The 17,514-nt window shown below is 35.1% G+C and overlaps 1 protein-coding gene across 3 annotated transcripts in view; it reads right to left on the minus strand.

The window, feature by feature from the left end:
• The window catches only part of LOC150102443 (2-oxoadipate dehydrogenase complex component E1), a 481,556-nt gene that overhangs the window by 181,333 nt on the left and 282,709 nt on the right, over positions 1–17,514 (minus strand). For all 3 annotated transcript variants that reach the window (XM_090399364.1, XM_090399362.1, XM_090399363.1), the window contains one exon: positions 2,848–2,979. In XM_090399364.1, coding sequence (XP_090255490.1) covers positions 2,848–2,979 — 132 coding nt within the window. The remainder of the gene's footprint in view (positions 1–2,847; positions 2,980–17,514) is intronic.

Consider the following 17,514-nt stretch of genomic DNA (forward strand, 5'->3'; position numbering starts at 1 on the left):
TTTACCCATTTCAAGGTAATTAATAAACAAAATGCCTTTAGCATCCCAAAATACCAATGACATGACCTTTCCTGTTGATGGAACCGACTTTGTCTTCTTTGGGGCCGAACAACCGGCTTCTGTTCACTGTTTTGACTGCTGTTTGGATTCTGGTGTGTAATGGTGAATCCAAATCTCATCCATAGTAATAAATTGATGCACAAAATCAGTTTCATTTTTGTTAAAACTGTTCAGAAATTTTCATGCGAGTGCATTTTTGATCTGCTGTGATCAAGCACAGCACCCATCTTGCGCAAAGTTTTTTTATTTGCAATTCTTCATGGAAAATATATGCTACACATTCTTTTGAAATGCCTACAGTCTCAGCAATTTCACGTGCTTTGACTCGCCGGTCATCCAATAGCATATTGTGCACTTGATCAATGATTTCTGGTGTTGTTACACTTTTTGGACGTCCTTCACATGGATCATCTTCCAGGCTGGTATGGCCACATTTAAACTCGTGAGCCCATTTCTCAATTGTTGAAACGAGAGAGAAGAGTTCCAATAAACTTTTATGAATTTCGAATGAATTTCTTTTGGTGTTAAACCTTCTTTTACAAAGAATTTTATAGCCGCACACAATACTCGATTTTATCCATTTCAAGGGATACAGACAACACTTTTGCTTCAAACAGCTGTATAAAACAAACTTGATAGAATGACTTGCAATTTCACATGGATACTTATAACAGATGTACCAACTTGGGGAAAAAAATCTTCCAATAGTGTTGCCATCTATGGTCAAGGCTGAGAACTTTTCAGACCACCCTCATATATCCTTTCCTCACAGAGGTCCTCACACTGCTGGCAACCGCCCAAGGTAATCACTTTATGGTCACTCTCACCAACTGGAAGGTGATTTGACACCTTATTGATAATAACATCCTCTGAGGAGATGATCAAATCCAAGATCCTAAATCCTTATGTGCCCTCTGTTACATGCCGTCTGAGATAGTTGTCCCTCAAGAAACTTATTTTCTTTACTTCCAGTTGCTACCTCATCATACCAGTCCATATTGCCATAATTAAAGTCACTCATAATGATCACCCCTTTTCTTATATGCTTGGCTAATTCAATTATACATTTCATGGTCACTACCATCCACATTACCAGGCATATAACAATATCCGACTAAGTATTTCATTTATTCGCCTCTATCTCACACCATACTGCCTCAAAACCACTGGCACTATTTCACTCTTGCATCTTTATCTTGTATGGACATAACTCTTTCTCTATCATCAATAGCACCTCCCCCCCCTCCCTTTTCACCCTTTCTATCTTCATGAAACACATCATACTCTTCCATCTCTATTCCTGTCAGGATGTCATCCTCATCCAACCATGTCTCACTGATTCTAACATTCTTGGGTGAATAGATTCAATTAATGCAACCATTTCATTTGTCTTGTTTCTTACACTTCTAGCATTTGTATACAACTTTTTTATCACAAAATGTATAGCTTTACATTTTCCATGTTAAAGATATCCTATATCTTTTTGCTCACATTGCCAGCCTATTTAAATCATCCTGCAAGCTCTCCATATCACTTTAATTAACTATTACCTGACCCAATTTTGCCTCATAGTAAACAACTGAATATTTATATTATTTATGTACCATTAAACAGTGGTCCAAACACAGAGACTGGCAGCACTGCTGATCACCTGCTTTCTACTGGATTCTGCTCCTTCACATACTACTTTTTTTTTTTGTATCTGCCCATCAGCTACCCTCATATTCATGTCACCAGATTCGTATCCATTCCCCTTTGTTCCAATTTGAATAACTGAGTTCCATGGGGTATAATGTGAAACAGCGTTGCAAAATCCATCATCATGCAGTCATTCCCATTATCAAACTTTATAAAAGTGACAGCTGAGTTGGACAGTTAAGTTAGTAAATTAGTAAGGTATGACCAACTCTTCACAAATCCATGCCCCCCCCCCCTCAGAGTATTATATACTTTACTTATTTGTCTAGTTCTGAATTCTGTCTTTGATCTATTTCTCTGGTGCTTTTACCACCCCTCCTGAGATGCTAACTTGTCTATAATTTTCCACTTACAGCCTCTTTTATGCAAAAGAATTATTCTGCCCTCCTTCTGCTCCCTTGGGGCTTTACTTCAGCTGAGACTGAATTCATTTCTACATTCTCATAAAACACAAGCTGATATCTCATCTCATTCCACAGCTCTATTTGCAGTGAGATTCAGCAATATCCTAAGTTCTTCCATTTCATTAACCTTTCCTCTCACATCGGTTCCCGTCACATACAGAATTATGAAAGCCTATGTCACATGATGGCTATAGTAATGCAGCCTTTGTACCTAGGATATCCTTTCTAAAGATATAATCTTTATCATATTTCACAGTACTTCAGTGTTCAAATGAACTATACATTAAGATTTGAAGAACTACCGGAATTATTAAATTAAACCAGTGCCAATAATTTGGTCCTCCTAAATATCCTGAAAAAATACAAGCTGCAACCTTTCATGTATACAGTTCCAATTCAAGGAAGCCAATTTTGTTTCCTCTTCTTTCTGTGTTCTTTGGAAGAGGCTTTCAATCTTCAAGATCCGTCATTCCCAAGGATTAATAACCTGCAGGCATTAAAAACAAATTTCGACATTTATTCTGAGCTTCTTCATGTTATTTCTTTTTTTACAATGATGATCTTCTCAAGTAATGTCAATCACTTGCTTTCATGTGTTCAATCCATTCATTTATTTTTAGAAAATAAAATTTGCTCTAATACAACACCATAAGGTTATTAAAAAAAGAAATATAACAATACTTACAAAGGTTTCTGGAACTGCTACTGATTTAGCTCCAATATACTTTAACAAATTAATGGGAAAGCCAGTATCCCACTGTGTAATAACAGATTCTGGCTGAATCAGACCTTTCCACTGTTTTTCTAAATGACTGGCCTGTTGCAGAATGAAAGAAAACTAATAACTGAAAAATCTGAAATGTAAATACATTTTAGAAAGAGTATAAATATTAAATAAAGAAGTTATTATTTTTGGCAGATATATTTCACACAATATGGTATTCAACACTACATGTGAATATAAGATTCTTGAATATTCACAGAATCTTCAAGAAGCATTTTAAATGAGGTGGACAATTTTCAAAATAGAAAACTGGAGAGTAAGACATTTGTGACTACAATACTACACAAGGGTCATGGGCTATACATGACTTGTTCGTAAGATTTTAGTCTCTATCATATCCTCCCTCTTTCTCCTGTTTGTACCATATACAGTATAAAAATTCTCAATCTGTTCTCATAATCTGCATTTCACATTCCTGATATTACCCTTAACCCTCTCTAATGCACCCTCTCAATTGTATCTGCATCACCTAAAAAACCAGGAGAGTAGATATGTGCATAAGAGACCAAGTTGTGCTGATATCTTATAAAGAGGCAAAATGACTTCCTTATCCTGACATGTCAATGTTCATTTCAGCATTGTAATTATTATCTGAGTTGAATCTGCAAACTCTGCTTTATGAACACTGAACTTCAACTTCCTATTTATTAAAATTCCAAGAGCCTTAGTTGGCTAAATTTCTTCTAGCATAATTTCATAAATTATTCAAATTAAACATATTTGGTCGTTTGAAAGTTAAGTATAAAAAACTTATTGTTTAATACTGACCATATACAAATATTTTAACATTCTTTGCATACCAGTTTCGCTAGCAAACTATCTAGCTTTTTCAAGGCATTGATGGAAAAGTATAAAAAATACTAGTAAATGCAAATTGAAAGGAACATTAAAAACGCTGTAAACACTCTAGTAGCTAAGGTTGCACGATCGTGTGACAGAGACTGAGTGGACTTATTATTCTTAATCATTATCACGCATGCGTGTTTGTTGTAAATGCATAATGTGATTACTAGCTAGCTGTAGTTCAGATGGATTTAGAGAGAGAGGATGAGGTTTTTCCAGAACTGTTACGAATAGTACCCTGGTTTCTGTTGAGGTTTCCGCCAGTTTTTAACACTACTGCGGCTTCCTTGAATAAAGTCTTGCCTATATCGAACAAACTTCATGGGGTTTGGAGATCAGACAGAGAGAGCACATTGGTGATGTAAACCACAACAGCAGTATTTCTTCCGGCTTAGCACATCATTACGTCTAACCACACGATAAAGTGGCAAAATAGCTCCATGCCATATTTAGACAACGATTATAGACATCGTTTATTCAAAGAAGCCGCAGTAGTGTTAAAAACTGGCGGAAACCTCAACAAAAACCAGGGTACTATTCTTAACAGTTCATGGAAAAACCTCATCCTCTCTCTCTAAATCCATCTGAACTACAGCTAGCTAGTAAGCATGTTATGCATTTACAACAAACACGCATGCATGATAATGATTAAGAACAATAAGTCCACTCAGTCTCTGTCACGTGATCGTGAAACCTTAGCTACTAGAGTGTTTACAACATTTTTAATGTTCCTTTCAATATGCATTTACTAGTATTTTTTATACTTTTCTGTCAACGCCTTGAAAAAGTTAGACAGTTTGCTAGCGAAACTGGTAGGCAAAGAATGTTAAAATAATTTCATGAACATAACATAGAATTGGATATCACATCGCACCAAAGTGCATAACTTTACATTAACACTGAATTGAAAGTCCTATTAACAAGTCCACAATTACAGCCTATTCAAATTATTCTGCAAGTGCAGCATGTCAGTCGCATTCCTAATTATCCTGCCGATCTCTGCATCATCAGCAAATAGCTGTATGTCTTCTGTAAAATCCTTCTTCCCAATGTCATCAAAGACTGAATACCAATGAACCAAGGGCTGATCCATGGGTTATACCACTGGTCATCTTAAATCTTGCACACTACCCCCCTCATACTCCACTTTTTGATATCTGCAGTTAGCCATCCTCTCATCCAAGCTAATTGTTTGTAATCTAATTCCATATCTCTCCAACTGTAATAACAGTCTTCCATGCTACATCTTGTCGAAAGCCTTAGCACAGTTCAAAACCTACTCAACTGTTACATTCCTATAAAGTGTGAGCAAGTTACTCAAATATGACATTTCCTCAGTTCTGTTCATTGCAAAGTATAGATTCTCTGTCAACTCATTTCTATAAGAAAGCTCTTACCGACTTTTCCAAAATATTCACTACTATTCCTAAGATACTGATAGGATTAGATACATCAGTCATTTCTCCACTTTTGTGCAATGAGATTATTACACATTCTTTCCATTCCTATGGAATCTTTTGTTAGCCGAGACTCATATAATACAAACATGTCAAGAACCTAGGCAGTTTGGATGATCATTCTTCTGGCAGCCATGATGATATCCCTATCAGCACCTATTGCTGAGGTTCTTAGTTCTTGCAACAGCTCTCATATCTCCTATTCATACACACGACTTCATATCACTAACATCAGATCCTACCCATAGTTTTGCTAATGGCACTAATACAATATCTATCAATAATTGATACCAGCAGGCAAATCCTAATATTGGGTATGCCCACCTCTGACTTTGATCACCTCCTGCATCCTTTGAGGGAGGTTTTCCACCAATGTGCAGCAGACATCAGGTAAAATTTGCTTCCATTCCTCCATCCAAGCAGCACTCAGTTCAGTGACAGATTGAAATATACTGTTCTAGACCACAATTGCCACTCCAATTCATCCCACAGGATTTTGATGGGGGTTGAGGTCAGGACTCTGTGCAGGCCAGGGCAGTCGTTTAACACCCATCTCTTCATACCTGCAGCTAATAAGTTAATAAATATTAATTATTTAAGTTAAGGGATATTACATCCCATATTGTTTCATAGCTGAATAAGAAACTCAAAGAGTTTCACGCCGAATATAGAGACTATATAAAGTTTGGCGAGTCCAAGCGTAAGCAATTACCTGGATAGTCCATAAGGTAGTGCAACATGGGGCAACTCATAGTAAGGGTGGAGCAAGCTCCGATCACTGTTCTTGGTATTTACTCATAATTTGAAACCCAGCTCTTAAGAGCTGTATTACTGTTCTACATTATGAGAGAAGGTCACTACCTAGACTGGTTTCAATATTTATTGAGGTCTCATCAGTGATATATACCCTACTATAAGAATAAGAATTGCCAAGAAGGTGTCCTAACAAATTACTAATTATATGAAGAGCCAAAGGCTTCAATTCGGCGATGTGAAATTATTTAAGTTAAGGGATATTACATCCCATATTGTTTCATAGCTGAATAAGAAACTCAAAGAGTTTCATGCCGAATATAAAGACTATATAAAGTTCGGCGAGTCCAAGCATAAGCAAATACCATGTGCACTACCTTATGGACTATCCAGGTATTTGCTTACACTTGGACTCACCGAACTTTATATAGTCTCTATATTCGGCATGAAACTCTTCGAGTTTCTCATTCAGCTATGAAACAATATGGGATGTAATATCCCTTAACTTGAATAATTTCACATCGCCGAATTGAAGCCTTTGGCTCTTCATATAATTAGTAATTTATTAAGACACCTTCTTGGCAATTCTTATTCTTATAGTAGGGTATGTAAGTTCTATTCGCCACAACTTGGTATTAACCAGGTCTACCTACTCACTGATGAGACCTCAATAAAGGTTGAAACCAGTCAGGGTAGTGACCTTCTCTCATAATGTAGAACAGTAATACAGCTCCTTGGAGCTGGGTTTCACATCATGAGTAAATACCAATAACAGTGATCGGAGCTTGCTCCACCCTTACTATGAGTTGCCCCATGTTGCACTACCTTATGGACTATCCAGGTATTTGCTTAGCTTGGACTTGCCGAACTTTATATAGTCTCTATATTTGGCATGAAACTCTTTGAGTTTCTTATTCGGCTATGAAACAATATGAGATGTAATATCCCTTAACTTAAATAATTTCACATCGCCGAATTGAAGCCTTTGGCTCTTCATATAATTAGTAAAATATTAATTATTTTCTTGTCATTCTTCGTTGTAATCAATGCCATGAAAATAAATTAACATGCACTGCCAATACATCTACCTCAGTTCTGGGGAACAGCTTCCCCTCTGAAGCATTTCCAAAGGACTGCAACCTTCAGCAATTTAAGAAGAATATCAACAAATTACTCTGGCTGCTGTTCATACACACACACACAATATTTATTTACGAACCTCATATAGACCCTACAGCCTCTTGTGTGTATAGGGGAGGGGGAAGAGGACTGGACAGGTGCCAGAATGGTGTATAGCAGAGGAGATTCCAGGAGAATGCAGATGACTATAGTGTTATGCTATAAAACTCAGTACACGAATCACTGTGGTTTAATTCTAATATTAATGATATTGAGGAGGCTGTAAAGAGGAATAACCAGTTGTCATGAACACATGATTGGATATATTCTCCAACATTGGTCTCTTTTAAAATAATTTCTTTTACTTATTCACAAACATACTAATAATCCCCCCCCCCATAGATGAATCTCTTTTTTCAGCTATTCTACACTTGCCATTTCTCCCTTCCATTTTAATCACTTCATAAAAATTTAAAAAAAAAAACTCATTTAATACCTTTTTTTACTTTCCATAGGTGATAGTGCAGTTGACATCTGCTGCCTTTTATTACCAAATACAAACCCCTGTACTGATGTTTGAAATTTTAAACAACCATATTTTTAAAATGTTCTAGGTTAAATCAAGAATATATTTTCTTGTTTATTACAATTTACTTGATAACCAAGCGAAAGAAAAATTTTTTACAACTATCTCTAATCCAGAGATCTTTCAAAAATATGGTGATATGCTATTTTACTACTTGTAGATGGGGAATAAACAAGTAATAAAACGATACTATTTATTGGTGATTTTTGCACCAAAACTGGTCATTAGTTATTCAGTTTAGTGAAGAGTGCATTACAAGGTCTGAAAACTTGTAATAGATTTGGTTTGAGGCTGTATTAAGAAAAGTCAGTTTATTTAATGTTCTGTGAAATAGATGATTTTTTTTATTTTTTCTGAGAATAATTAATTTTCTATAGTATATTAATGCTGATGCTCTTATTTTCACTGTATTTCTTAGTATATTGCCCTATATTCCGTTAATACTGCCGTATTAAAAGAGCACTGGAAAATGGCACAAAAATGCACAAGAACAATATAGTAGCAATAAAGAGGAATGCTAGCCAGAACAGTGAAGTTGAGAACAAGGAGGCATGCTCCACTAAACCAAAATATGCCAGTAATGAAACTAAATGAGGATATTAAAATGAATTGAATTTTGAAATCTCAGACAAAAATTGTTAGACAATGTGGGAATTAGAAAAAAGTTAAGAGGTGTTCAGAGAGGCATAGGAAGGACAAGAAAGTTAAGCAACAAAAGGAGGAACAACAAACAACTGAAGCAGGTAAGATACTATTGAGTAAAACAATCAGGTAAATAAAGTAGAATATTAAAAAAAAAAGATATTATATGGTATGGAGATTCAATTATAAAACCCACTATTGATGACTGTTACTGATCGAGTTTCCTGGGTGCAACCAAAAATTTGATGAATGCAAATGAAAAACAAAAAAACAAACTTAAAAAAAATGGTAATTCTTGTAAGTAAGAATTAATTAATTAGCAATACATACAGTATGAGAGAGAATATGCAAGAGTAGTAGTATAATCAATCTGGTATTAATTAATTGTTGGACCTCTGAGCAGTAAAGAAATGAAGAAGAATTATTTTGGGGAGATGGTACATTGCTAGCACCTGAATATAAGAGAAATGGAAGTATGGAGAGACAGATAATGTGTGCTTAATAGCTACAAGTAAAAGTAGAAAGCTCTGCTGCTTAAAGAAGAGAGTTTTTTTCCCCCCCCTCAGGCTTTAGCCTTTTCAAAGTCAGATTCGGAATTGCTGATGGTATTTTTTATAGCTATACAGGCTACTGTGTACTTTGAATACAAAGATGGCTTGATTTCAACTCATGTTATGCAATGTTCATTATTTTGAGCTGCTTGGGCACACTTGGCGGAGAACTAAGAGCTGGATGGGGTGGGCTGACTACAAAGCTGGAGATTCTTGACTTCAATAACTTGGTTCATGTGATATTATAGCTTGGATTGATTTTGCACACTTGGAAGAGAACCAATATTAGGACAGGGTAGACAAGGTTTTTTTTTTTTTTTTTTTTTTTTTTTTTTGAATAAGCAGAATGGATAATTGCTTTCACTTTGAGATAATGCTGGCCTGGTTGGTCGAGTGGTTAGCATATCCGCTCTCCAGCCAAAAGGCTACAGATTTAAATCCCACTGTTGGCATGGATGTTTGTGGTTGTCTTTGAAAATACTAGTGGTGGTGGTGATGGTGGGCAGTAGAAAGCGCTGGTGTAGATGATGATGATGGTAGTGTTGCAGTTTGCTGTGGTTGATGAGTGGAATGGAGGAGACGGAGAGCTGTAGAGTAGGTGCTCTCCCTCAATGAGTCTTTGGACTCCCTGGAGGTGTCATGTAATAGTAATAATAAGTGCCAGCTAAGCACAGAAGATTGTAGAGTTGAAACAGGATAGATATTAGCTCTGGAGCACAATTTTTAGTACAACTGAATAACAAGAGGTTAGCTTTATGTTCAGGTGTTATAACAGTGGATGAGAGTACTGGAGGTGAAGGCAAGCAAAAGTTTCAACTTGTGGTCTTTGCAAGGGACCAGAAATCATGGTTTCCATTTGGACAGGAGATGAGTTTTTTGCTGATTGTTTTGCATTTATTGAGAGCTTCATAGAGGCACCAGTTGCAAGCTGTTTGTGGTAGAGTTCTTTTTTTTTTTAAATTCAAATGTTTAGGTACATCTTTTGCTGAATCAAATTGGAAATGAACAACAATTCTGGGCAAAATGAAGGTCTTCATTTTGCCCAGAATTTGGAGAGGATAATTTTTGTGACTCATTCAGAGCTGGTGTTTGAGTCAGAAGAGTGGAAGCAGTAGTCTGACCTTGGAAAGAGCAAGTATAAGTTTCAGAGGTATTTCCACTAGATACTTTTGTAATACCAAAGCTAGGAGTGGATGAAAAGTGAGCATTCTGTGCAAGAGAAAACTGGTATAAAATTGCGATTTCAGTGAACAAGTTAAAAAAAGATCAAGAGTAGTTGATCTTTTTTTTTTAACTTGTATACTGATAATCTCTTCCACTCTTAGAGAATACAGAGGATTATCAGGAATTCGGGTAAGTAACGTATGATTTACATTAGATCACTCTCATAGCATAAACTTCCATGACTCTTCAGCTTAGTTTGTGATATTGGAAAAGGAGAGCTAGTTGAAGTTGTAGACAGGAAGATGACTTCAATATTGGATAGCTCTAGCTCGAATGCTGAAAGTCAAGCATCATGGATAGGAACGTGAAGAGATCAAAGTAATTTTTTTTTTTTTTTTGAATTTGGAGAGGAGTAAATACAGCAGATGAATGTTACTGAATAGGATAATGAAACATTAAGTCAAAAGAGTATATAATATATAGACATGTTTACACAAGAATATTATATTTTAATTTGCCAAATATTTCAGTCTGAAAATAACAGACTATCTTCAGTGGCTACATAGGAACAGTTTTTTAGCAAGGTGGAATACCAACAATTGATCATTCAAAAGTAGAACGAGCCGCGTGATGTTATGTCGCTATGTATTAAAGAGAGGAAAACATTTTTTTTTTTTTTATCAGAGTAATGATTAAATTAAAGATAACAGAGATTCCTTACCTTCCTTTTAGTCAGAATCAATTCCTTACATCCTCATATTAAGTTTACCATGGAGATTGAAAAAGACAACAAGTTATCCTTTTTAGACATCCTCCTCATCCGTTCACCTTCAGGTATTCTAACAACAACAGTTTACAGAAAACCCACTTTGACTGGACGTTATATTCTCAAACAATCTGCTCATCATCCTTATCAAAAATCAGGAATCACAAAATGTTTAATCCAACGATCCAGAACTAATTGTTCAACTCCTCATGAATTACAGAAAGAACTTTTAACTATCAAACACCACATGAAATTAAATGGCTTCTCCAAAAAGAGTACACAACATCTGTTTGATTCTTACAAGCCAATCCAAAACAACAGATTCAATACGTCGAGTTCCAATTCCTTATATTTCCAGGATTTCAGAACCAATTTCAAGAATTCTGAAGAAATATGATTTAACAGCCAGTTATATACCTATTAACAAAATATCCACCTATTTCCCCTCTTCTAAAGATAAACGCTCAACTATGTCTCTGCCTGGTGTGTATGTGTGTATCAAGTTCCTTGTAACTGCAATCTGTCCTACTTTGGACAAACAGGATGCTCTATAGAAAAATGAATTCAGGAACATCATACATTCAGCACAACAATCCGATAAGTCTGGATTAGCTCAGCATGGAATAGAGACAAGTCACAATATTCTCTGCTCCAAGACTCGCCTCCTACACAGATGTCGCTATAAATTTGAACGTTTATTTAAAGAAAGCGCCAAGGCCATACTTCAATGCCCTAGCTTGAATCGAAATGATTGTATATCTTTATCAAAAATATGGGAAAGTTTAATCAGGTTAACACATTAATATATATATAATTTTTTTTAAAATTAAGACTTTAATTCTTACATTAGTCTAATGTTATTTATAAATTAAGATTATATGAATTTTTGAATTAATATCTTTAATTTAATCATTACTCCGATAAAAAAAAAAAAATGTTTTCCTCTCTTTAATACTTAGCGATATAACATCATGCGGCTCGTTCTACTTTTGAATGATCAATTGTTGGTATTCCACCTTGTTAAAAAACTGTTCCTATGTAGCCACTGAAGATAGTCTGTCATTTTCAGGCTGAAATATTTGGCAAATTAAAATATAATATTCTTGTGTAAACATGTCTATATATTATAATCTTAATGTCACAAGTTTCTCTAAAGAATCTAAGTCAAAAGAGATAAAAAGCAGAGGATTCTAAATTAGACATTGTCTGGCAAGCAATGTTGAATCTTAAAAAGGCACGGTTTTTTTTTCTCCAATATTGTGCTTGATGTGGCATTTTTGTTGAAATCAGTTTCTGAGGGTGATTTCAATCACGGTTTGATTGACATCATTTGTTGAGCATTTAATTTTTGATTCAGAGTTAGATGTAATGAGAGGACTCTTGGATATGGCACCCTTACAGAGAGTGACCAAGTCTCCTTGCCATAACATGGCCTCAACAGTGCTCCCTATATACCAATATTCAGGATTTCCCCCTCCAGGCATGATATGGCAGACTAGTATAATTATGCACCAACTGTCCAGAAAGCCTCCTGACTCATTACTTTAACAGATGTGGGCCTCTGTGCTATCTGGTGGGGAGTCTGTGGCACTGTTTTTAGAGAAGTAGTCTCAAAATGGATATTTTGGGTCTCTAAGTATATTTTACATGCCCTTTAAGGGTATCACTTACAATGCATAGAGGTGGAGGGGGGGGGGTGAAACAGAAATTAGAACCCATGCTACTAGCAAACAACTAGAAGAATACTCAAGTACTCTTCTAGCTCAATTGTTACAGTAACTGAAACCACCCTGAGTTATGGACACTGAAGTCCAGGAAAGTAACCTCCCTAATTGGATTGTTATATTTCCAAACAAATTTCAGAGATAAATAATGAGAGAATCCACAATAGTTGGTAAAATTTGGAGACTGATAAAAGACAGCAAATAAATGCAACAGAGAGTGGCAAGGAAATTTTGAGCCAGAGCAGATAATGAAGATCATATTAGGTTTATTAGAATGAAGATAGCAGAAAGAATTGGAGGTAAATGATTCAGGTATTTCGTCTCTGTCTTCAGGGGTACACTATAATTGTAACAACGCAAACAGACCAGATAAAGAATAAATGGAACAGACTGGACTGAAAGCCTTAAGTCCTAAGAGGGGGCACTACCCCACCCTCAATGGAAGCTAACAGGCAACTTTGGCTGCTGGACAGGAGGTCTAAGAATTATTGTTTCTCATATCTTAGAAAGTTTCAGATAACCATACTTATTAAGTTCAGTTGGCTTTTAAAATTTGCTGCTGAATTTAAAAAAAAAAAAATCACGTTTGTATTTACTGCAGTGGAGGATTTTGACATTTGATTCTGTGTAGGGGGTTAAAGGCATGGACTGCTTGACAGAATAACTATAAATGTAGTGGTACATATAGTATAATCTGCATGTTGGTAGAAGGTATACAGATCAAATTGGAGGAAATTAAAATAAGTTGCTCTTGAATACTCTTCTTGATTAGATTATTTTGCATTAATTGCACAATGATAATTAAATTGTAATGCAGATGGAATCCACAGATCAATATTTTAAGCAAAGAATTGGAGGTAAAATGATTCAGTAATTTGTTCTTAATTAGCAGTATAACTAAGAAGGACTAAGCGCTTTCTAAGCCATTTCTTACCACCCTCCCACACACTATTTGCATAAGTTCAGATCATGAAGACAATCACAGACAGTGCCTAAATCCACATCAATCACTGACAAATGCAGTGTCTGCTGAATATGTCACTTTTTCACGTCAACAGTCATTACTTTACACTTCCCCCCCCCCCCCCTTCCTATTCATACTCCCATAATACAAAAAAATATAGTCAGCCATATAGCAATACAGATTTTAACAAAACTAATTTCATGTTAGAGTCATCTTTGATAATGCTGTGAGCTGGTTAGGTGGAAAAGGGTAATGTTTCTTCTTCAAATTAAGCTTGTTATTTTTGCATGCTCTGCTGAACTTGATTACCAACTAGCTGTGGTTACAGCTGTTTCATATCATTTACAAAATATAAACTTTCAATCTGTAGACAAATCGTCATATTTGCTCATGTATGAAGAATTCAGTGTTGGATCTCTTTGGCTTATGCACAACAAAAACATCACACTGAAACTTATTGGGAAATATTTTGGCATAACTGAATTGGGAATGAACATAAGTATTAAATGCAAAACATGAATTGTCAATTCTCTTGAAAACGTTTTGAAACATAAGAGAATGAGGAAAATACTAATTTTTACATTCTCATTTTGCAAGAATTTACGCTTATTCTGTGTGTGTGTGTGTGTGTGGTTTGAGTGCATTGTTGCAATTCTTATACTATATCTTCAATACTGTGTCTCTCTGTGAGAAGGATGAAATAATGGAATCACCATCCATTAAGCCATAATGTGAGATTCAACTAGCACTTAAGACTAAACACAAAAGATCAAAAACAGAGAGACTTTGTTTACCATTTTCTGATATGGAATGCCAAATCTGATAAGCACCCACCCACACACACTATTCATGTTAAAGAATGGATTATGTAAAGTGTAGTTTGAGTAGCTGTGTTAGATATTAATGGTCAAGGCTACCAGTAGAATCTGTGAGTAAAAATAGGTCTAGTTTTAATGAATTTAAGTGGTGGGTGAAAATCGTTTATATTTGTCTTAAGAATGTAAATGTTGGCAAAGTGAATGCAGAAGTATTTTTTGCACATGTTTTTGTAGTTTTTCATAATATTATTTTTTGAAACCACTTTTGTAATTTGTTCAAAATTATCAATATAGCTCATGTTTTTGCTCTTGTATTTTCCTGTTTTTTTATAATTTTTTGTGAAAGATGCTTTTTTCTCATCTGTTGTTTAACAGTAGTTAAGCTAACTATGGTTAGTTTGATATTATTGTCAGCAAATGATACTGCCTTCAGTATCATATATCATTTGCTGGCTGATCAAGAAATGCTTCAGATATGACACAGCCAGCTGGCTGAACTGTTTTGCTGTTGTACCGTACTCCTTGAAGAAAGGGAGTCAATACCTCCTTGAAGAAAGGAGGTATCGACTCCCTAGTATAGTGTAATATCCCTTCGTGGATGTACTTACAAAGTTAATACTTTGATAGCATGCCTACAAAGGGTGTCATTACCAACATTAGATTTTTTTTTTTTTTTTTTTTTTTTAAAGGAGAGGAAATAGAAGCCAAAGACCATACATGACAAAACAGCCCCTTAAGGCCTAGTAAACAAGTCAGTGGTGTTTTGCTGGACAATGATTTCTGAAGGAATCAAAAGACACTTATTCCTTCAAATATATCTTGATGTTTTTCCTGCATTGCTGATGTCTTTTCCTTGAAGTTTTTGATAGCATGGGATGGTTTCAAGCAATCTTCCAAGTGTAGTTACACATATACCTCCTCCTAACCAAACACATATCTGATCGCCTTGCACATCAAGATTACATAATGACTCTCTCCCAATTGGTGGCAAAATAGTTAACTGGTGCACTTGTTGATGCTATCACCAGATCCAACATTAGCTGATGATCCTCTGCATCATATGTTATTTTAAGTAATTTCTCAATACATTCCTTTTTTTTTCTTTCTCACTTCTTTCAATCAGTCTCCATCATCAGTGTCAGCTATAATAACTGCTCAATGTGCATGCACTCATTAAGCCATTGCCTTTCATATGTTATTTTAAGTAATTTCTCAATACATTCCTTTTTTTTTTCCTCACTTCTTTCAATCAGTCTCCATCATCAGTGTCAGCTATAATGACTGCTCAATGTGCATGCACTCATTAAGCCATTGCCTTTCAAGACTTCAATGATGAACTTACACTCTTGCTGATCACAGTTCTGTATTCATAGCAATATCCTTCCTGTGTTTCTTGTATTCTTTGTCCTCTCTGCAAATATTATATCCTTCATATTCCATCTCTATGCCAATATCAACACAAAACTCTCTATCAACTTAGCTTCAATGACATAATTTTTGGTCAAATAGTGCTGATCAAGACACTTATCCTCTTCATTCTTGAAGTTTCATCTCTTAGAGTTATAGATAACCTATGCAGCATCATTTACAGACATTCCATTCTAATCAGTGATTGGAAATTTGCAGTCCAACTCACCCCTTCCCTTAGAGCTATTATTTCTAATCATATACAGTATTATCACTTTTATCCCCATCACTTTTCTGACTAATCTTATTCTCCCATTTGCCATTTCCTACCTCAACTCTCTCTGCTGTCAACTTCTCATGCTTTTGCCTGATATCACATTTCTATTAATCACTGCACTCTGAATCTAACAGACCATCAGTCTCTTCATTTGCTTAACTCCAAATCCATACAAGTACAGTCCATTCTGCTGATACAACTCAATTTGCCTATAAAAATTCTTCTTGCATAGCAAGCTTGTTTCTTTTCAAATCAGTATAATCATCTATACTACTCCTTCACTCACTCACTCACACTCACACACACACGCATTCTGTACTCTCAAGGACTCTGTCATGAAAGAAGTTTTATGAAAGAATGGAATTGGATCGGATCAGCAGAATGGAATGTTATGTGGATTTGGGAAGGAGCATTTGAAAAGCCTGTTGATCATTAATAATAATATAAGTAAAATATGAATAATGGAAATGAGGTATTAGATGCCATAAATTTTAACAACCAGAAAACATACTTTTGTCAGACATCATCAAGCGACATCCTTAATCTTTGAATCTTCAAAGATTCTTAATCATTGGATCACTCTGCACATCCCTAATCACTGACTCTCTCCATACATTCCTAAATACTGAATCTCCATACTTATGAAATGTCCAATCTTCGTTCCTCTTACTGTCAAACAATTTGCATCCCAAACCCCTTTATTTAGCCTGAAAGTAACTTCTGCAACAATAATCATCTATCATATTCCATCCCATTCTTCTTTGACATCCTCAACACTTTTTTAATTTATTGCACTCCTATTTCATCCCAAAATTAACCTTTGGCTACAGCTACTGCACAATACTTTTACTATCTCTTTTAATCTTCTTTTGATACATTTACTATCTGTTTTTCATCTTCTTTTATACAATTTATCTCTTCACTTCTGATACGGTGTACAAAAAAAAAAAAAAAAAAAAACCTCTCCTCATTTTCCTTTTTTCCATTAATTTTTACATTCCTTAAGGAGTAAATACAAAAAAAAAAAAACCAAAAACACTACACTGATGGAGAATTCAGACAGAGGTGTTGAGTGCCCTCTGTTCAAATACTATAATAAGCATAGCATTTGAAAATTGTTTACCCTTCAAATCAAATAAACAACATAAATAAGCTTGTCACATTCTCATCATCCCATTGATGGATAGCTGCATGTAAAAGTATCATTCTTAAAAGGTAAGGAAAATTTAAGAAATCATTTTGAAAAAAAAAAAAAAAATTAAATACAAAAAATAATAAATAATGATTCTGCAGAAGAACTTTTAATCTTCTTTCATTACTATTTTTTAAAACATGTCTGAACTTCACATAAGGTTCTATAAAATGTAATTTACTTTAGTCTAGAAAACTTGACCATTTTGCATAAGTAATCTTAAAGAAATGTACAGTTATAATGATTTGCATTAACCTCTGTTCATAATTTTTTTGCCAGCTAATCTGTCATTTGTGAGATCTACA

Source organism: Typopeltis vanoorti, chromosome 10 (genome assembly GCF_054136105.1).
Source record: "Typopeltis vanoorti isolate ZY-2024b chromosome 10, IOZ_Tvanoo_1.0, whole genome shotgun sequence".
NCBI lineage: Eukaryota > Metazoa > Arthropoda > Arachnida > Uropygi > Thelyphonidae > Typopeltis > Typopeltis vanoorti.